This window comes from Phocoena phocoena, chromosome 12, assembly GCF_963924675.1.
Source record: "Phocoena phocoena chromosome 12, mPhoPho1.1, whole genome shotgun sequence".
Lineage (NCBI taxonomy): Eukaryota > Metazoa > Chordata > Mammalia > Artiodactyla > Phocoenidae > Phocoena > Phocoena phocoena.
In genome coordinates, this window is record NC_089230.1 from 52051929 (window position 1) to 52074354 (window position 22426).

The 22426-nt window shown below is 46.1% G+C and overlaps 1 protein-coding gene across 1 annotated transcript in view; it reads left to right on the forward strand.

Moving 5' to 3' along the window:
- Positions 1 to 21681, forward strand: part of RTN4IP1 (reticulon 4 interacting protein 1) — a 45954-nt gene extending 24273 nt beyond the window's left edge. Inside the window, exons 6-9 of the mRNA XM_065888815.1 lie at positions 5158 to 5294; positions 8739 to 8922; positions 13229 to 13321; positions 21553 to 21681. Coding sequence (XP_065744887.1) covers positions 5158 to 5294; positions 8739 to 8922; positions 13229 to 13321; positions 21553 to 21660 — 522 coding nt within the window. The 3' untranslated portion in view covers positions 21661 to 21681. The remainder of the gene's footprint in view (positions 1 to 5157; positions 5295 to 8738; positions 8923 to 13228; positions 13322 to 21552) is intronic.
- The last annotated feature ends 745 nt before the right edge of the window (positions 21682 to 22426 follow it).

Below are 22426 nucleotides of genomic sequence, written 5' to 3' on the forward strand. Positions count from 1 at the left end.
AAGCCTGCACGGCAACAAAGACCCAATGCAGCCAAAAATAAATAAATAAATTAATTAAAAATAAATTAATATATCTAAAAAAATACGATAGAGAGCATGAAAGAATGAAATAAATCATAATTGGAAAACTCAGGAAAAAAGTAAAAAAAATTATTTAGCAATGAAGACTAAACTAGAAGGAACTCAATAACAAACAACACATAATGCTGGCCTGATAGAAACAGAACGTGTAAACAGGAAAAATTGTAAATTACGAAAGAAAGGAAGCGATAAAAACATTCAGAGAAAGTGTCACATATTGAAGACAGGAACAAAGATTGCTATATGGATAATAGGAGTTTCTGAAGAAGAAAACCTAAACAAGGGGATAGAACAAATACTAAAATCAGTAATTCAAGAAACTTCCCTGCTTTCCTGAAGTTAAATGATTTGAAACTACGTATTAAATAACCAAAGCACTTATCTAAGAACATGGACCCAGAATGAGCAATATCCAGTGGAACTCTAGTAAAATTACTGGCACTTAAAGAAAAAGCAGAAACAAACAAAACATTTTTTGTTTTTTTTGTTTTTTTTTGGCTGTATTGGATCTTCATTGCTGCGTGTGGGCTCTCTCTAGTTGCGGCGAGCTGGGGCTACTCTTTGTTGCACGGGCTTCTCATTGCGGTGGCTTCTCTTGTTGCAGAGCACGGGCTCTAGGGTGCGTGGGCTTCAGTAGTTGTGGTGTGTGGGCTCAGTAGTTGTGGCTCGGGGGCTTAGTTGCTCCGTGACATGTGGGATCTTCCCAGACCAGGGCTCGAACCCGTGTCCCCTGCATTGGCAGGCGGATTCTTAACTGCTGCGCCACCAGGTTTTTTGCTTGTTGTATGTTTGTTTGTTTTACAAGGGGAGGAAAGTAGTTTTATTGAGTACACACTAGATGCTAGATACAATATCCTGGTTGCATTTAATTATTTTAATGTCTAATCCTCTGACAAAACTATAAGGTGGGCATTACTATTCTTATTTCACAAATGAGAAAACCAAGGCTGACAGAGGATATAATGAAAGGAACTTGGAAAGAAAGATAATTAAAGTCAAACTTGGTCTTTATGATCTAGAATTGAGTCAAGCGGTTAAGTAGAGGAAGTTTCTCCATAGTACTGCCTTCACATTTCCCTTTAGGGACCGATTCTTCTTTTTTTTTTTTTTTTTAAACATCTTTATTGGAGTATAATTGCTTTACAATAGTGTGTTAGTTTCTGCTTTATACACCAGTTTTTAAGAAAGAAAAAGTTATTTTTTTTAAAAAAAGAGCATGTGACATGTAAGTAAAATTCAATTATCAGCAGACTTTTTGACAACAGTGCTTTAATGCTAGTGGAGGCAGCAGGGATGGAGTAACATACTCAAGACACTTGAGAAGGAATATGCTAAGAATTTTATATACAGCAAAACTGGGCTCCAAACACTAAAGGGCACATACGAACTGTTAATAACATGCAAGAACTTGGGGAATATGTTCTTCTGATCCCTTTCTGAGAAATCTAGAAAATGAGCTTCTGAAAACTAAAATGGCTAGAGAGACATCGAACCAAGGACTGGTGGTAAATGTTAAATATAAAGTTATCTGTAGAACTAAAACTAAATGAGGGCTTAGAAAAAGAGAGTATAGTGTGTAACAGCCATATGCTCTGACAAGGTAAACAGTACAGCTGTTTTTAAAAAGCAGAGGAACAGAGAGCATATATTAAAATTATTTTAATCCTTTCATTAATCATATTGGTAGTGATATTAGTACTATTATTCAGAGACTGTTATGTTGTAATATACAGTGGAACAGTTGGGTATTTACGGCGTATTTTTTTTTTTTTTTTTTTTTTTTTTACGGCGTATTTTAATTCTGTCATCCCCTTTGTCTTTGACAACCAGGGTTTTAGGAGTGGAGGAAAGGAGATACAGATGTAACAGAAAAGAGGTTAAGTAAAAGCTTGACAGTCTGGAATTTGAATTGGAAGTATCAATCTGAACTCAAGAGATATTTTGTATATGTATGTATGTAAAGCTGTCTCTTGAAATATCATTGCTTACACGCAGAAAAAAATGCAGCGCCTTGGAGAAATGGCAGATTCCAGATCTAGGGCGCAAAATGTATGAGAATGAGCCTAAAATATATTAATAGCAAGGAAGTTAGTAAAGACTAGTTGAGCCATGTCAAAAAGACTTGGGAGCCAACTTGAAGAAACTCCTAAAGATCATCAAAGAATACAGTTTGAGATTCAGTAATCATAATGATAATTACAATGAATTGAAATCCTTCAACTATGTTTAAATCCATGAGTTCATGATGATATTTTTTAAAAAGTGGTCACTTTTGGAAGATGATAGGAAACCAATTTATTTATAAACTGAAGAAAGGAAAAAATTATTACCCTTTTCTATATGAACTGTACACCTGAGTAATATGTGAGGAGAGGTGTTTCTTTATAAAAGTATTCCAACTACTAAATGAAAAAGGGAGAGAGAATATCACCATTTTGCAACCACCAGTAGACAGCCACTGAGATAATAAAAAGGGCAACAACCAGATACGCTATGCATCCTATAATTTTGCCAGACACTATTCATAGTCTTGCTAAATGGATTGAAACAGAAGATACAGAGGACAGAGTAACAGGTAGAACTGTCCCAGGTGTGCAATCAGAAATTCCAGAGTTTCCAGTGGGAAAAACTCTGCAGGTCACATGGCCTAGATTCTTTCACAGATAAATTTTAAGAAAGTGAAGGGGATAGGGACTTCCCTGGTGGTCCCGTGGCTAAGACTCCACACTCCCAATGCAGGGGGCCCGGTTTGATCCCTGGTCAGGGAACTAGATCCCACATGTTGCAACGAAGATCCTGAGTGCTGCAATTAAGACCCAGCACAGTCAAATAAATCAATAGGTAGGTAGGTAAGACTAAACTATGGTATCTAGGGAATGCATATATGGGTGATAAAACCTTTTTTTTTTTAATGCAAGGAGGTGATTACTATAAATATCAGGGTAATGGTGACTTGTGTGGGGACCGGGCACAGGGAAGAGCTTTTGGAGTGGCAGCCAGCTTGCTGTCTCTGTCTGAGTGGTGTCTGCCTTACAGACGTCTCTTATACTTGTGTTTTAGTTTACATAAAATGGTAAAACAACTAAAGCTGTTTTAAAACCTTTTAGTAGTGTGCAAAGATATTAGATAGTTCTAAGTGGGAGAGGAAAATCTAGAAATTTGGAAAAAAATTCATTGAACTGTTTCAAGATATGACAGATTCTTCCTGAGGATTTAATACTGTTTAAGGAAAACACAAATGTAGGTGCTTAGAACACAATTTCCTTTTTCCTTGACAGTTTCTTTTTTTATACAGATACTGGATGGTTATCTTGGATTGTATTCTTCACATATTTGAATTTAGTTTGGGACTTGCTAAAGCAACATGTCATTATACTCAAGTGTCTCTGTTTGTGGCCCATAAACTTAAACTATCATGTATCATGTCAGTCCCTAAATGTTTTAATTCCCCTCAGATTTCCAGGGCATATTCCTTGGTCAGTATTACTTTTTAAAAGTGAGAGATAAGATTGTGAGTAGTTTTTAAATCCTTTATTGTTTTTTGTTTTTAACAGATCTCCAGCATCTGTGTGTACCACAGAATGGGGATTCAGTAGTGAACAGAACAAACACAGATCTCGTATATTCTAGTGAACCTCTGCAACTTATATTAGGGAAGTTCAGGAAATTGGTATTGAGGACAGGAGTGAGAAAACAGCTGATTTGTTATGACCTATAACTGCCCCTTTGAAAATTTCTCAGTGAACTTCAAGTAACTGTTCTCAAATTTTGCTGATGATGGCTCCCTTTTAATTCTATCAAATTGTCATTATAGAAAGGAACTGTAGTAATTTTGGAGCATGATGCTTTCTGGATACTTAATCCTGAATCCTTTTTTTTTTAAGTCTAGTTATTTTAAAATATATTATTTTTAAAATATAAGGTATCTGCATTTTAAATCCTCCAAACCATTTATTTAGGTCTTTTTACTCCAAAGGAGAGGACCTGATGCATGTTTTAAAAGTAAAATGGGGCTTCCGTGGTGGCGCAGTGGTTGAGAGTCTGCCTGCTGATGCAGGGGACACGGGTTCGTGCCCCGGTCCAGGAAGTTCCCACATGCCGAGAGCGGCTGGGCCCGTGAGCCATGGCCGCTGAGCCTGCGCGTCCGGAGCCTGTGCTCCACAACGGGAGAGGCCACAACAGTGAGAGGCCCGCGTACCGCAAAAAAAAAAAAAAAAAAAGTAAAATGGCCATGTTTTCTTCCCCTCTTTTTTTTTTTTTGGCTGTGGTGGGTCTTACTTGCAGAGCGCGGGCTTCTCTCTAGTTGTGGCATGTGGGCCTCTCTCTAGTTGTGGCTTGTGGGTTTTCTCTCTCTAGTTGTGGCGCGTGTGTTCCGCAGTTTGCGGCTCACAGGCTCTCTTGTTGAGGTGTGCGAACTCAGCAGTTGTGCACGGGCCTAGTCACCCCGCGGCACATGGATTGCTAGTTCTCCGACCAGGGATCAAACCCGTGTCCTCTGCATTGCAAGATGGATTCTTTACCACTGGACTACCAGGGAAGTCCCTTCTTCCCCTCTTTTTAAGAGCACCTTTCATTTATTACCCAGTACCTGATTACCCAGTTGTCTGACTCAAGATTATACTAACACTTACCGGAGATGCAAATGAAGAGATGTTGCGTTTTTATGTTTTGGGCGCATTTTAAGTATTCATCTTCTGAGGACATGATTTTTTTTTTCCCATTTTCCTTTGTCATCATTGAAAATGCTGAGCTTAAGGCCATCAACTCCTGTCTTTTCTGATGCTGGTGAGGCACTGAGCCCTTCTGTAATTGGATTGGTTATAACTTCGTGACAGCAAGGCGACTAACTGTCTGGTCCAGGGAAAATGAGATCTATTTCTTGGATTTTTCTTAGTGAACAAAAGTTTAATCATTTTACTAGTCTCTGGCAGATAGCTTCCTGTAGCTCTTGTTAAGACAGAGCACTTAGAATTGTCTAGAGATTAACCTGATATATGTATACATGGTGCCAACTATTTTTTATTTAATTCAGTTTTTCTACTCCCCTCCCCCCCCTTTTTTTCCTTTTTTGGGCAGGTAATGAAAGCGTGGGATGCTCACGTGACAGCAGTCTGCTCTCAGGATGCCAGTGAACTTGTAAGGAAGCTCGGGGCAGATGATGTAATTGATTACAAATCCGGAAATATGGAAGAGCGGTTGAAATATTTAAAGCCGTATGTATTCAAACAATGTTCATATTGGGAAGGTGGGAACAAAGACAGCTGATAATGCAAGCCTGAGATGGTTGGGTGGCCTTACTGTCACGTTGGAGTCTTAGATAAGAATCTATGAGAACACTCCATGTCTCCAGAGGTTATTTGGGTTGGTTTCTGTTTTAACTCCAGATGTTAATACAGCACGATCGTGGAATGTAATTTGTACCGAGGAAGACATTTTGCCTACCTAGCCTTTTGCTATTTTTTTTTTTTTTTTTTTTGCGGCACGCGGGCCTCCCACTGCTGTGGCCTCCCCTGCCGTGGAGCACAGGCTCTGGACGTGCAGGCCCAGCGGCCACGGCCCACTGGCCCAGCCGCTTCGTGGCATGCGGGATCCCCCCGGACCGGGGCATGAACCCGCGTCCCCTGCATCGGCAGGCGGACTCCCAACCACTGCGCCACTAGGGAAGCCCCCTTTTGCTAATTTTTAAGTTAACTTCCTTTTATTGCTCATGTGTAATAGGTCCGAAGGCAAAATTGGAAGTGTATTCCCTCCAGGGGCATTTGACACCACAAGAAGAACATAGAGCAGTACGTGAAATACGTGATTAGTGTTTTGGCTTCATAATGAGGGTTTCAGAGAAGCAAAGGCAGTATAGATATCAGTAATGGGACTCCGTGGATGTTCTCGGTGCGTCTGATGAATGCCAGGCTGTGGTCTGACGGAGTGTACCAAGTGAGAGCGGATTCAGGAATTCTCTCAGGCCCTGTCCATCCTGACTGTGGCTCGGGCAGGGACGGGGGTGCTTAGGAATCTGGTCTTCACCCAGCCCAGGCAAAGCTGCAGCAGAGAGCGTGCCTGAGGAGTATTTGGAAAGCTGTTTACTGCTTCTATTTCAAAGATTTTTCCTTTTTTAAATTAGTTTTCAGAAGCTAATTATTCTTGCCCACTTTAAGTAGAAGTATATTTTCATGGGTTAAAAAAAAAAGGAGACAAAGGGAGCCCCTATCTGACACAGCCCAGACTCCCAGCCAGCACCCCAACTCCCAACAGTAGATGTTTGGCTGTACAGCCGGGAGCAGCCGGCCACTCATCGTCCTGGAGCTCTTTATGGAATGTCCCTTCCTGCTCGGCAGTGTTCTAAGCACAGGCTAAGACACAGTGGCGAACAAGACACATTGCTCCCTTTCGTGGGCTTGTATTCTAGTGGTTAGTGCTCTCGAGAACACTGATGCAGCGAAAGGGGGAAAGAAAGGCTGTTTTAGAAGGAGGAGGCTGTTTGCGATGGTGTGGTTGAAGAATGCCTCTAAGTGAGGCTTTTGGGCAGAGGCTTTGGGAGCAAGCCAGGAGGATAGGACTTCTTTTTGTTGGGGGCAGGGGTCTTGTTCCCTGCTGTGTCCCCCTCCACCCCGGGATGGTGTAGTGACCTACAGTCAATATTTGTTTAATGACTTGTCGAGGGAATCTAGGAGAGGAACACTTGTTCCAGGTGGGATAACACCCAATGTAAAAGCCCCTGTGGCAGGAACACGCTCTATGGCACATTTGAGGACTAACGCTGTCCCTTGAGGAGATCCCTGCCTGTGTGGCAGGACCGAGGCTTCCAGATAGTAGTAGTTTCGGTCAATCACCTCTCTTCCGCTGCTTCTAGGAATAGCAGCAGAGACAGGCCAAGGCCCGCCAACCCTTTACCCCCATCCACCTTGAGTTTTTTGCATGTCTGGAACCTTTTGCCAGAGAATAGAGACCCTGACGGGTGAAGGCGAGAGCACACCCAGGCTAGCCTCCCACCCTGCACCTCACTCTCTTCCTCCGAGTCTCCGCCCGGCGGCCTTGCCCCTTCTGCTTGCTCTTGTCCAGTCAGGGGACCTCACCAGCTCGCAAATGCAGGCTATTGTTTTTTTTATGATCGCTTTAGTTAAAATTGATCTTTGTAACTTCTGCCTGGAGGCTGGCCTCTTAATCCACCTAGAATAAATGTGTTCCTCTTTCCAAATAGCAGCCTTTTGGATTTGAATCCTAGGATTTTACAGCAGGAAAGGGCTTTGAAATCCTTCAGTCCTTCTCTATGGCATTATAGTTGAGAAAATAAGGGGCAGAGGATTTAGGAGTTTTTTTCATGCTCAGGGTCATGCCACTTAATCATTAGTGGGAGAGCTGGGTCTACAGCCTGGTCTCTGGACTTCTTTTTGCAGGCAGTGCCAGTTCTGTAATACCAGGCTGCCCTTAAGTTTTATCTAAATTAAGTGCCATCGTGTTTGTTTATCCAAAATTTGGGAATGAAATAGGAACGTAAAAGTAGAAACTTAAGCAGAAACGTAAACTCATAAAGAAGAATTTTTCTGTTCTTTTCTAGTGAGAATAGTCATCTAGTAAGGTCATTCTCCTGCACTTCGTATCTTTTTATTTGCCCTTCTTTAGTCCCATGAAAGAACTCAAGAGCCACAAAGTTGGCCAGAGCTGGTTTTAGAAGCTTTGACGTTCATCCAGATGAATTTAGGAGGGAAAAAGGACTTACCAAAAAGGAATTCCTCTGTTAATTTGCTTAATATATAAGCATGCATTCTCTAAACAGATCTTTATTTTCTAAAGTATTTTAAAGCTTCATTGGGTTCTATCCCCTTTAAGCAATTTTAGGTTAGATTTCAGGAGCTGAATATCTGTCAGTTCCTGTGCATTCCATTATGACTGCATTTTTTTGGCATGTTAGAGCAGAGCTGAAGACCGAGAGCAGGCTGTTGATTTCTCTTTTGCTTTGTGCTGATGTGCATGAAACCAAAAGAAGAAAGTTCCATAAGGTGAAGAGGATGCTTCTACAAGCAGTTCTGATTGTGGAGGGGATACAAGCAAATGACTTGTGTGGGTCAAAACCTAATACACTTTTCTCTCAAGTATTCTCAAGTGAACGAAAGAGTACTTTGACTTCACATTGGATGGATAGCTTTGCAGTTTTCTATAAAGCTTGAGTCAGGGTTTCTCAGCCTTGGCAACCTTAGTTTCTCAACTACTGACATTTTGGGCTGGATAATTTTTTGTTGTGAGGGGCTGTTCTGTGCGTTGTAGGATGTTTATCGTCATCCCTGGCCTCTAGATGCCAGTACCCCCTTCCCACCGCCTCCCCCAATGGTCACAACTAAAAATGTCTCTAGACATTGCCTTATATGTCTCCTGGGGGCCAAAATCACCCTCGGTTGAAAACCACTTGTTTAAGTCATTCTTAAAGTATTTGAAAATAATATGATTTTATGATTTAAAAAAATGACATTGACTTACGGTGGAGAAAACCCAGAGATCCAGTAAGTGGGTGTGCCCTTTTCTCCTTTGTCTGGGCATCCACCCCCTGCTGTCTGCGAGCTGTCACGGAAACAAACCCTGTAGCTAACTGGCGCTGGGAGTGAAGGCGGCTTGGAGCCCTGGATAAAGGCTGACCAGGATGTTTTGATTTGATTCTTTCTCTCCAGGTTTGATTTTATTCTCGACAGTGTTGGTGGATCCACCGAAACATGGGCTCTAAATTTTCTCAAGAAGTGGTCAGGAGCCACGTATGTGACTTTGGTGACTCCTTTCCTCCTGAACATGGACCGGTTGGGCATAGCGGATGGCATGTTGCAGACAGGCGTCACCGTGGGCTCTAAGACATTGAAGGTAGGGGGAGAGTCTTGGTTGGTGAGAGCAAGCAGGCGCCTGGGGCTTCTGGAATTTGGTTTCCTCCTAGCCAGTTTCTTTGCTCATGGAGCCAGCACAGCACAGTGGCTGCAAGCAGGGCTCTGGAGTCACGTACTGACGGGGTACAAATTCTGGCCTCCACTTGGTAGCTGTGTAGCCCCGTGCAAGTTACTTAGCGTCACTAAGCCTCAACATCTTCACCTGAGAAATGAGGCTAATGGTGTATCTCCCTTACTATATGTTGTAAGGATTAAATGAGATAATCTACCCATGTGAAGAAATTGGCACAGTGCCTGGTACCCAAGACACTCTTATTAAATGTTAGCCTTTATTTATTTATTTTTAAATTTTATTTATTTATTTTTGGTGCATTGGGTCTTTGCTGCGTGAGGGCTTTCTCTAGTTGCGGTGAGTGGGGGCTACTCTTTGTTGCGGCGTGTGGGCTTCTCATTGCGGTGGCTTCTCTTGTTGTGGAGCACGGGCTCTAGGTGCGCGGGCTTCAGTACTTGTGGCACACGGGCTCAGTAGTTGTGGCTTGTGGGCTCTAGAGCGCAGGCTCAGTATTGTGGCGCACGGGCTTAGTTGCTTGCGGCACGTGGGATCTTCCCGGACCAGGGCTCGAACCCGTGTCCCCTGCATTGGCAGGCGGATTCTTAACCACTGTGCCACCAGGGAAGTCCCGTTAAACGTTAGCCTTTATTACTAGCTATTATTACCGCTCCTGATTCCATCTGATACACCTTCCGCTTTTTTCTTGTCTGCACCTGATGGCTCTCTGTTTCACTGTCTTAATGCATACGGTTTCTTGTATATGATGGCAGAAGCTTCATTAAGACAGCGTAGAGCTGGCTGTTTTCACGGTAGTAACACTGGGATATGCCAGTGACTCCCAGACTGGGGATTTCGGACCTTTAGAGGTCCATAGGAATTTTTTTGAATTTCAAAAGCCTGAAGGAAGGGGCTTCCCTGGTGGCACAGTGGTTAAGAATCCACCTGCCAATGCAGGGGACACGGGTTCGAGCCCTGGTCCGGGAAGATTCCACATGCCACGAAGCAACTAAGCCTGTGCGCCACAACTACTGAGCCTGTGCTCCGCAACAAGAGAAGCCACCGCAATGAGAAGCCCGTGCACTGCAATGAAGAGTAGCCCCCGCTCACCGCAACTAGAGAAAGCCCACGTGCAACAACAAAGACCCAACTCAGCCCCCCCAAAAAATTAATTAATCAATTTTAAAAAAAAGCTGAAGGAAATTGTATTCTTCCGTCAGTGAGCCTGCAAAGACTAATGGAACCGTCATGCTTCTTCTGGAATTGTCTCAACTTGTCTTGACAGTACATGTCCCATGTGAATCAGAAACTAACTATTGATGGCATTCTGGGGGTTTCAAAGATTTGATTAGTCAGCCTGATTTTGTTAACAGGGCCGTAAGGAGCTATGTCACCCAACTGAACACATCCCGTGCACGGTGGGCCTTCAAGACTAGTGCACATCAGCCCTAGTACAGGACTGATAGCAGAGCTCCAGAGTCTGCTCTCTACCCGACATGACAGTGGTGACAGAGGCTTATAATTTCATGTTATGCACTGTTGGTAATTATAGTTTATTGGTTTAAAATGTGAATTAGTGTTGAAATGAAAGTGACAAGAAAATATACATTCTGTTGTTTTTTTTTAATTAGACAAAATACTTCAGGCTCAGGAAAAAGGCAGTAGAAGGTTCCTCAAGGGTGAAAAGGTTGTGAGTCACGTCGACCGAGCCAGCACTGCCATGTATTTGCAAGATGACTGGCTTGATAATTCTCTTTAGCTTCTTCTTGATTCTCGAAATTACTTTGGAACCTTTTGGGGGCTGCAGTTTAGGACTTTGGTCTCTAGAATGCTGTGTACTAAGTCCTTAGAGGTGGTGAAGAAGAGCTGTGATGGAGGAGACTGCTGCTCAGTCCTTAGGAGCTGGGTCTGGGTGATAGGAGTGAACAAACCGGGCGCTGTGCTCCGGGTTCTTTAGTTTCACTTGGTTCAGACGGCAGCCAGCAGCAGTGTCCACGGGGCGCTTTGTGGTGGAGGAAGGAATCTTAGCTGTCCTTTGTCTCTTCTTTCTCTTTTCAAGAAACTCGGGCTTCCCAACTGCTTTAAGATATAAGTTTAAGTTTTCCATAAAATTTCACAGTTTGAATTGCAGTGAGACCTCTTACAAGTTAAGCTTCAGAGCTATCCTCCGAGAGTAAGACAGGCATAGCTCTCTTCGTTTCCCTTTCCCCCGTCTTGAAAGATGATAGTGGTAATCTCACGTGAAAACCTTTTAAGTAGTTTCTGATGTCTTTCTGAGAATGTGCACAGTTAAAGCCTCATTGTAATGCCTGCCTGCTTTGGTTTACTCTCTCCTGTAATGGCCTGGAAAACCTACACAGACCTCTTAGAGCAGAATATAAAAATTCTGCTGTTGCAGACCAAACGTTTCACTTTACAGGGCAGCCTGCTGTAAAGGAATTACAGATATGGCAGTTATGACCACCGCTGTTCCTCTTTAAAACTCTGAACAGTGATCAGAAGGTTTTAATTATAGTCTGTAAAACCAGTCCTATGGAGAAGTACATGAACAGGTCTTCTGTGATTGTAATTAACTGGACCTGCTCTAAGCTTGGGACAGTCCCAGTGCCTCTGGTGTCTAGCCACCTAAGCCTTCAAATGTTTTTTTGTTTGTTTGTTTGTTTGTTTTTAAGTTAGTTGTCTAGACCAATGCTTCCTGACCTCTTTCATGCTCTGACATGCAGAGAAAATGATAGTATTTGAATAGCATATCGAGACCACTCTGGGCCAAGAGCAAACTACCTGGAGGCTTGCGTTAGCCCAGGCTCTGCCCTGCTACTCCGAGGGCTTGTCATACCTATTCTAGGGTGAGCTTGGCTCTATTTACATCTGTGGTCCTGAGATAATGATCAATGGTGACCCCTTTAACTCTTACAAGTTGTTCCAGGTTAGACAATAAGGGTCACTCAGCCAAACCAGTAAGCTGTTCCTGGCGCACCCATTGCGAAGCTCTGCCTAGACCACAGCTTGGGTTTGTCTGTCTCTCCGCAATCTTAAACTCTATTTGCATTGCCCCAGTCTTTCCTCAGTAAGCTTTACTTTCAGCACTAGGTAAATATTTATCAAATATTTTCGATGTGTCAGGCACCTTACATACATTCTCATTTAGTCCCTCCAGCCCCGCCGTCAGCTAGGTGGTGGTACCTCCATTCTGCAGGCCGGGAAACAGGCTGAAAGTGGTAGCTTGCCCTCAATAACACAACTGTCAAGGCCTGAGGTAGAGTAGCAGGGGAGTTCCACTGCACCTGCCGGCTGCGTGCCGTGATGGTAGCTGCTCAGCATGCTGAGCTTGCGCGGTGAGCTCAGTGGACAAAGTCTGAGCTCGCCCAGCAGCTGGGGCAGGTGCAGGGAGGGTGGTGGCGGGGAGATACTGGCTGGCCCCCCTCCTGCTTCTGGGTCACTCCCGTCTGATGAAGCTTAGTTGGGCAGGTCGTTGAGGTATCACTGAGAACCTCAGCTCACTCGCTGTTTTGATAATGGCCTACCCTACCTCCGACATAAAGAATAATCATCAAAGTGGCTATGGCAGTAGAGTGGTCGTGAACCCTCTTGGTGTAAGATTTTTGCCTGTCTTCACCAGGGGGCATTTTGCCCCACAGTAGATTAGGTGGCTTGGGACTTGCTATAACTATAGGGGAAGATCCAGCCGTGATGCATGAGGAACTTTATGCTTTGTTTTGTCCTTAAAGCTGTCTTAATTCCTCTCAGAGCCAGAAAAAAATGTTTTGATTGGATTTCTTGTTTAAGATCATATGTTGGTGCCTTATTGCCCTTAAAGCATTCTTGGATTAGGTGAAAGCTCTTTTCTGGTGCCTCAGGGCTTTATTCAAACCTTGCTAGGGAAAGTCTAGAGGTCTCAGCCCATCATATGTTCTAGGGAAGAAACAGTGTGTAAGATTAGACTGTCATTTTAAGAAGGGCTTTCCTGTGCTTACTTGCTTGTCAGTCACAACCTGGGGGAGAAGCCCGAGTTCACATGGGTATATCTCTGTTCATTCACTTATTTATGAAACATTTATGGAGCATCCACTGTCTGTCGGTCACTGTGATGAGGTGCTGGGTGTACAGCTCATTGTGGCAGCATGAAATGGGAAGGCAGTTTGTCTGTCTTAGTCATGCAGGCAATACTTTTCCCAAAATTTGCATTTTGTCAGATTTCATCCTTTCCTATATTTGACACGTTTTGTTTTCTTTTTAGCATTTCTGGCAAGGAGTCCACTATCGCTGGGCTTTTTTCATGGCCAGTGGTCCATATCTAGATGACATTGCAGAACTGGTGGATGCGGGAAAGGTAAGTGTATTGCCAGGGCGTCCCTTGTCACCTTGGTGACCTGCCCAGCAAGCCTAGTCAATGGGAACTCCGCAGAGGTAGGCTCAGCCAATGTCCACGCTGCCTTACACGCCGAGTTTAAGTGCTGTGTTTTGGGTTCTGTCTCCATGGGAATCATAGCCATAGACTGCTGCATTTGAGACAGAGCGTACACCGTCTAGTGCAGCCCCTTTGGTTTGCAGATGAGAGGCAGGCCCAGAGAGCTTATGTGATTTTCCCAAAGACGCTTGGTTACATGGTAGCAGAGCTGGGATCTACAGCTGGGCTGCTGCTATTTTGATAATGGTCCTGATAAGAAGCCACCGTGAAGGCAATTGTTGCACAAAGGTGGGGACACACTTGTGAGTTTACAGCTGAATTGCTTCTTGAGCTTCTTTAGTCCGAGGGTGAGGCTGCTTTGGAGGCAAGCAGATTTCCAGATGAGCAAGGAAATCAAACACTGTGGAATCTAAACAGAACTGGACTAGAAGTTAGGTCCCTGGGTCTCCTGCTCCCAGGCCAGTGTAATAAAGTCGGCAAATAAATGGTATGTCTGAGAGGGTCAGTGGTCAGGATGTGATTCAGGATTGATGGCGATTTTGGTAGAGACAGCTGGTTGGTGTTTCTGTCTATTCGAGTCTGTCCTGCAGCGGACTTGGTGGGGAGGGACTACTGCTTGGAGCCTGGTCAGCCCTTTTTGGGTGTCGAAAGGGCTCTTAGGGCTGATGGCAGTTGAAAGACTCCTTAGCTACCACCTGCCTATTTAACTTCTTACGTGGTTTTAACGGCTCAGACATGCCACCTCTGGAAGAATAACCCAGAAGGCAAACTCATATTCTGGTACTGATATTCGTGATTTTATTGAGAAATTATATGGAATTATAAATGAAGGGAGCACTTCCCTGGAGGCACAGTGGTTAAGAATCCGCCTGCCAGTCAGTGCGGGGGACATGGGTTCGAGCCCTGGTCCAGGAAGATCCCACATGCCGCGGAGCAGCTAAGTCCATGCGCCACAACTACTGAGCCAGCGCTCTAGAGCCCGCGAGCCACAACTACTGAGCCCACGGGCCTAGAGCCTGTGCTCCACAACGACAGAAGTCACCACAATGAGAAGCCCGCGCACCACAACAAAGAGTAGCCCCTGCTCATCGCAACTAGAGAAAGCCCGCGGGCAGCAACGAAGACCCAACTCAGCCAAAAGTAAAAAAAAAATTAAAAAATTAAAAAAATAAATAAATAATAAACAAATGATTGGAGAGGCTTATGTACCCTAGAGGGTTGCATGAAGTCATAGATAAAATGATTCTCATTTTATAGATGAGAAGACTGGCTCAAAGGGATAAAGGGACATGCTCAAATTTGTAGACGTGGGACCAGGACTCATACCTCTGACCCCAGTCCTGTGGTTTTCCCTCCTCACCATTAAGCTGCATTCTTCGTGCTTGAAGCTGATCTAGGACTTAAGCTTAAATTGACTTGTCATTTTACACTGGGCAGGGAAAGGGTCTGGAGCAAGTCTAGCATCACACCACGTGATCCTTGCTAAGCCATATGGAAAGAGCCCCTTGAAATGGATTTTCTTGTGTTGGCACCTGCCCCTTGCTGGCCCATCTCATCTTTCCATTTTGGTTTGGGAAAGAAATGTTTTTAGGAACTACTGGCTGCTTTTTGTGCATTTAGTTTTTTTATTCTATTTCAGCCAAGGAACTTATGATAGAAAATGGCCCACCACTATTTCCCAAATATTTTGGTTCCAAGTTTGCTTGCCTCTTCTCAGACTTCTAAGTCTTGATGTGTACTGGGTAGGCAGGAGCTCAGCCTTGTTGTGGCTGCAATGTGCCTCTCTGTAGGGATCTCCCCACATCCCACAGGGGTGCTTATTTCTAGGAAGAAGGAAATGAGCCATCATCAGATACTACGGCCCATAGTTCTGCATAGTGCTGAATGGGGATGGAGCCTCATCATTGCAGAGGTCCCTGTCCTCCAGACGTCACCACACGTGTCCTGACGTCCGCTCCAGACCGTCCACATGCTTATCATTGCTCTTTTGTGTTCAAAATATCGTGACGCTCTCTCTACCTAGAAATTACTATTTATGCAACACAGAGAGGTGTTTGTGTACATGTCCCTATTGAATTTGGTAGATAACTGGTGGAATGGCTAAAAGAGGACACGGTAGAAATAATGATGCCCTTCAAGTGTCCTCCTCCAAGGGTGAGTGAGGAGATGTTCCTCCGGCCTTTGATTCTCTTCTCACCAGGGTTATTTGGGCTCAGGAGTCATTTCTGACAGTGAAGGGCTCTGGGACTATGGCGGTTGCTAGGTGACACCGGATCCACGAAGAGGCCAGCTGTGCTGTGCATCCTGCTGCTTTGTGGGTGTGAGAGGTTGTTGCCTGTCTACGCTGGGAAGTTGGAAAGGATAACAACAGATCTGCTTACCCATTGTGTGGTTAGTAAAGACTGTAAAGTTGGACGAGGACAGTGAAATCCTTCCAACCTTTGGCTGACTGCTTAATGAATCTAATTAGCAGGTATCCGATAGAGGGGCTGGAGTTGTTTTTTGACAGTGTGAGGCCATGAACCAGAAGAGGCTACTCTTAAAATACTTTAAGCTTTGGAATGAATAATACATTTGTAATATTCAAAATCCAAAAGGTAGGAAAAGTTATTTCATAGACTCTTCCTTTGACTCCTGTCCCTCAGACATGGAGATTCTCCTTGTCAGGGCCCCAGCATTATCAGTGTTTTGGGCATTCCAAAGATGTTTTGTGATTCAGTAGGGTGAAACGAAAGAATGATTTATAATTAGCACAGTGAGGTTAATGGGCTGCTACTGAAACTGTGCCTTATGCCTGAAGTTTATTGGCATTTTCTCCTAAGCACAGTAAACATTTCCTGTTTTTATACTATTTAGCAAACTGTTTTTGGTGGGGTGCCTACCACAATGCATGGGGCACACATATACAATGGAATATTACTCAGCCATAAAAAGAAATGAAATTGAGTTACTTGTAGTGAGGTGGATGGACCTAGAGTCTGTCATACAGAGTGAAGTAAGAGAGAAAAGCAAATACCATATGCTAATGCATATATGTGGAATCTAAAAAAAAAAAAAAAAGGTGCTGATGAACCTAGCTGCAGGGCAGGAATAAAGAGGTAGACATAGAGAATGGACTTGAGGACATGGGGTGGGAGGGCGAAGCTGGGGTGAAGTGAGAGTAGCATGGACATATATACACTACTGAATGTAAAATAGCTGGCTGGTGGGAAGCAGCAGCACAGCACAGGGAGATCAGCTCGGTGCTTTGCGATGACCTAGACGGGTAGGATAGGGAGTGTGGGAGGGAGGCTCAAGAGGGAGGGGATATGGGGACACGTGTATGCATATGGCTGATTCGCTTTGTTGTACAACAGAAACTAACACGGTATTGTGAAGCAATTATACTCCAATAAAGTTCTATTAAAAAAAACACTTAAAAAAAAAAGACATGAAAGAAACTTGAAACCCTGGTTGCTGCACCTGAGGAGGGGAACTAGATGGCTGAGGGTCAAGTATGGGAGGGAGATGTTCCTTCATACCCTTTCATCTTGTTGAGCATGTGTACGCACCTGTGGTTCGTGTACTCATTAAGGCCATTGGAGTCCACAGGCCCATTCAAGATCCCAGGTGACCAGCCAAGCTTCTTGGTTGAACGATGATGTGTCTCGGTTTATTTATTTTAACCAGCATCAGAATAGTTCCTGTGGAAGTTATTTGAATCTAATTCAGAAGTTACTGAGGGCTTCACCCAGTAGTGTGTGGAGAGATGCGTTGGTCACGCTGAATTACATCCTGAGCAGTGCTGTCCACTAGAACTTTCTGCAGTGATGGAAATGTTCTCTGTCTGTATTGTCTAGTGTGGTAGCCACTAGCCGTATGTGGCTGTTGACCACTTGAAATGTGGCTAGTGCAACTGAGGGACTAAATTTTTCATTTTATTTACTTTTGATTAATTTAAGTAGCCCCATGTGGCTTGAGGTTAACCCTTTTGGACAGTGCAGCTTTAGACACAGTGTAATAAGTTCTGAGGCAAATGATTTCCCAGACCCGCTTTGGGGTGGCCAGGCACTAGTTTTGCAATGAACTGTATTCCAAAACTTTGAACTCCTTATTTGCAGCTGGATATTTTCTCCCATAGAAAGAATGTAACGGCTAGGGACTGAATCCCTGGGACCACTACGAGAGTTATCTTGCCAGATGTGGTAGGTACCTCACAGCCGTACGCTACTGAAGTTTTCAGATGCCACTGAAAATTGTTTCTATGGGGAAACATAGGCCGAGTTTCTCCCCTCACCTTCTGGCTAGAAGGAGTGCCTGTTTTTAGGGGGGCCTAGGGACGAGTCGTGGGATACACATTTACTGCCTTGGAGAGTATCCTCCCCCCGCCCAATCTTACCTCCTATCTTCCAGCCTTGAGTTTTCCATCTGGGGCCAGGAAGTTCAGAAATGGCAAGTCTGAGCAAAGCCCACCTTTTCCTTCTTCATATCTGCTTAGTTTAAGCCCCCTTCTTTCCCTTTATCCCGCCCCAGGAAATACTGATCCTGTGGCAGAGCTCAGGGCCACGCCTATCCGAGAGGGGGTGCTGGCGCTGTGTCCTGCCGCCCTGCCCCGGGGCCCGTCCACAGGCGTGAGGACAGGGATTGCCAGGGGCCTTTAGGTCTCCCTGGATCTCTGTCATCGGCCTCTGTCTCCTCGCACTCCCCCGCTGTGAGATCAGTTGCTGTGCCCCGTGGAGGCTGCGGCCGAGGGTCTGAGGAAGAGGTGACAGGCTTGGGCTTCCCTCCCCAAAACACCCCCATGCCATGCAGTGATGACATCGGGTGCCTGGGACCCTAAGTCTGCTTCTCTGCTAAGATCTCTGACCTTGCACTTAGCACGTAAACACCTGCGCTTGTTTCCTAATCTATCCAACAGGCTGGCTCAGAGGCTCCCCTGCTTTAAGCACTACTGTTCTGTGATTTGCTCAGGGAAGTGGGGATGGAGGGAGAGCCTCTCTGCAGGCCACCGTGCCTGCCTGGGTGCCATCCTCTCTCCACCAGCTCTCCGAAGCTCCTGTGCTGAGAGGGTTTCTGCCCGAGAAGCAGGGAGGCTTGCCCAGTGGCTGATGAGCAACAGTGTTCTGAGGGCACACCAGGGAGGCTGAGGTTCCCATGGTCCCTGTTCTCATGGAAGGGATGTCAGGCAGCAGCTGCCAAACCCCGGGGCCTGGTTTTGTGCAGCCTTTGTTTAGGGAGGGAAAGGACAATCAGAGAGCCTGAATTTGGGTCTGAGACTGGGATGAATGCTGCAGCCGTGGACTCCTGGTCAGCTGTGCGCCCCGCACGTCTGCATCGCCCTCGAGTGTGGTATCAAGCCCGCCGCTTTATACCAGGGCTCCCTGAGCCGGCCAGACTACAGCAGTGTCATCACATAAATGTCCCCACCTCACCGTGAGTAACCTTTCTTTCCCCTCTCTGGATTTTTGCTCTGATCCCTTTGTCCATAGCAAACAAGCATTCCAGGTCTGACGGGAGGCTGTGTGTAGACACTGCCTCATTATCCCGTTAATCTCTGTTTGCTGTCATATATTCAGCCAACAGTGGCTTTTGCCTGCCTGTTAATTGAAAGCCTCTTTTTTCATTGTCACTTACGGGAAGAACCGAATGCCCGTTATGCTACGGTCAGCCCTGTGGGATTATCCGCCACAATAGGCCTGATCAACCAGATTAAAGTGTGCCGTCGCTGTGGGCTGCCTGGGTCATCAGTTCAGGGTCTGTCTCTCTGGTCAGGTTCTAGAGTGGGCGGAGCTAGGTGGGCGGGCGGCTCATCCTGGAGTGGAGCAGGTGGATTCCTGTTCCCTTGTGACCTCTCGTAATGCCGCTGCCGCAGCCGGTGTCCGGTGCTCAGTGACAACGAATGGGTGTTCCCGCCTCCTTTCTTTTCTCGATGTCTCTCTCTGGTGCCTGCTTTGTGTGCCTGCTCTGCGTCAGTGCCTGGCACTTAGAGGGCAGACGGTCTCTGTGGAGTGGGTGAATGTGCATGACACAAGTCAGGAACCCTAAGCATAAGGCAGAAGGCTGCAGTGATTCCCTCCCTGATGTGCAGAAAACTCACCTCCACCCCTAGAGATTCTGATTTAGTTGTTCTAACTGGAGACCAAGGACTCTGCATTTTAAGCATGCATTCAGGTGATTCCTTTTCAAGTAATCGGCATCCAGAAAGCAGTGTCCCAGCAGCTTGAAGGAGAGGGATGGGTTCGACATGCAGGGAACAACTTGGATGCGCTCCACTCTTTCACCAGACAAGGCAAGCAGGTTTCCTCTAACAAGCCAGCTCAGATCTGTTCTGTTCACAGTGGCCACCATGCTGGGGGAGGTTGAGGTCACCCTCAGCTTGCTGGAGAGTGCCACGATTATTCATCAGTGATGTCCTCCACAGGTGCAGATGGGGGTGGTGGCCTACGGACCATGCAGCTGCTATCCTGGTGGCCTGGAGACTGGATCCTCAGGTGGCGCAGCCTGTTAGCATGAGGCAGGCCAGCCAAGATGCAGGCTGCGATGAATCACCATAATCCTTGGCCACCTTCCCCTCCCCTTAAGATTTCAGGAGTAGATGTAGAAAGCAGCTGCTGATAATGAAAGGCTTAGTGCGTAGTGGAGAGAGCACAGACTCTGGCACCAGCTTGAATCCTGCTCTACCACTTGGCAGTTATGGGACGTTGGGCAACTTACTTAACTCTGCGCCTTAATTTATTCATCTGTACGAGGGGAATAATAGTACCTACCTCATAAGGTGGTTGTAGGGATTAAATGAAGTAAAAGATACAGAGCACTTAGAAGAGTGCCTGGCACACAGTGAGGACGGTATGTGCTCTGACTTTATGAGCTTATCGTGGTTTGTGGGCACAAAAGAATTTTCAACTCTGGAGAAGGGAACTTTTGGAGTCCGAGATGCTCTCTGGTGGCAGGGCTGTGAAATTCACACAAGAGCAAGGTCTGTCGGGTGCATGCGAACACAAAAGCACGTACTTCTTCCTCTTGTAAAAGGGAAAGGGTTGCGAGACGTAGGCTTATGCCGTCTGACAACTTACACCTGCCTGTGGGTCAGCGGCAGGTAGTTCACTGAAAGAGCCAGTGGATAGTTATTGATTTTTGCTTGAAGTTTTGAAAAGGATGAGTTCAGTTGGATTCGTGCATAGGGAGAGGGTGCTAACTGGTCCTAGTTTCAAAGGAGGTTGCTGGCAGTACTAACGCTACAGTAAAAAGAACCGGCAGCACTCAAGCCTTTATGCGCTGGCTGAGCTGGCGTTCCTGGAAGTTCCACCCAGCTGCTGTGTGGCTTAGCAAAGCCCCTAGGGCAGCTGCAGCCAGGGAAGGGCCACAGAGCCCACGCAAGACTCTCGCTTCCCAGTTATCTTACTGGTTTTCACCTAAGTGACACTTACTAAGCTCCTGCTGTGTGCCTAGCATTGTGCTGGGTGTTGGGGGGGCGGATACAAGAGGTGACTAGCCCACAGGTGCGCTAAGCTTTGACTGAGTAGACGGGCCAGACATTCAACAAATGGAAACAATCTGTCCCTCTTCTGTGCACTGCCTGTGAGGGGCCACGGGGACACACGCAGCGAGAACCCTGGGACGCCTTCTTTGGCGTTTACCACGCAGGATGGCGTGCCTGAGACGGGCACTGGGCTGTAGCAGGCCGTCTGTGAGGAGGGCCACACAGGCTCTGCGGTGGTTCAAGGAGAGGACGCGCCGCAGGCTCGGGTTGGGGCCGGGCCAGGCGCCCGGCAGACGTCGCAGAGGGGCACACACCCCACGCTCAGACAACGGCAGCTAGCCCATTTTGGTAACGCGGGGTCCACGGAGGATGGAGGTTGGAACGGTAGTGGCCTTGGGATGCTGGCTCGGGCGCCATGGAAGGGCCCTGCGCAGGGGAGCGAGGCACCCGGCGTGGAGCCGGAGGAGGGTTACTGGTCGGGCTGGGCTCCCTGACACCGGAGACGCGAAGAGGCAGGAGAAGCCGGGGGGCAGCCGTCTTGCCGACCCGCCTTGAGTTCCTGACCCGGGGGGCACCACGCAGACCGGAGAGAGGCCCGCCCGGGCTGGGCACGCGACACAACCAACTACCGACATCACCCGACTTGACCCACGCGGCCCTTCTCACCTGCTCGTCAACCTTTCTTGTTTTACAGATTCAGCCAGTTATTGAGAAAACCTTTCCGTTTTCTAAAGTTCCAGAAGCCTTCCTGAAGGTAGAAAGAGGACACGCACGAGGAAAGACCGTCGTCAGTGTCGTTTAAATAAACACTCAGTTCGGTGCCTGTGGGCTCTTATTTGGTGAGTGCCTGTAGGCCCCGACTCTTTCCCAGCCGTCCCTTTCCAGCTTAGACTAGAAGTTCCATGAAATAAATTTAGCACACACACGTTTCTGCCAGTCATTTCCTGTCTGCTGAGCTGAGCAGAGACTGATTTTACAGCCACAGCCCCACCCTCTGTCATCACCTTGCTCTGCCCAGAGCGTTCTCGTGTCACCTGCCCCGACGCGGCCGCGCACTCCTGTCCGCCGAGCTCCTCCATGCCAAGCGCAGGGGATACACACGTAAGCAGGGACAAGATATGAACATCTCTGCACTTGGACTTGTCTCTAAAGTTGCTGAAAATTGCCTATTGTTTTTTTCAAGCTGTTCTTTCACAGCAGATTTGCAAATTGTGGCGGCATCTTCTGTTCTAGTAGCTCAAACTCTGTTTGTTTTATCATCTTAGTAATTGTGAGAGATTAGAACTTTCTGCATGTGGAGGGATGGGAAGAGCTTACTTAAAGCTAATTCCTTCTTAGGGTCATAGTGAGCACTTTTCCCACTGGCCAAAGTTTCCTTTGATTTTTATTCCATCTGCTCCAGTGTGCGGTCATAACAGCCCTCAGAGTTCTGAATCTCTTAGGGTCATATGTAAAAATCTCGCCAGCGATTTGGTTGTTTACGCTTTTAGAAAATGAAATGTGATGTAAAGTTTGTAACTTTTTAAAACACTTACTTTTTTGCATAAGGCTAGTCCTCTTTCGGCAAC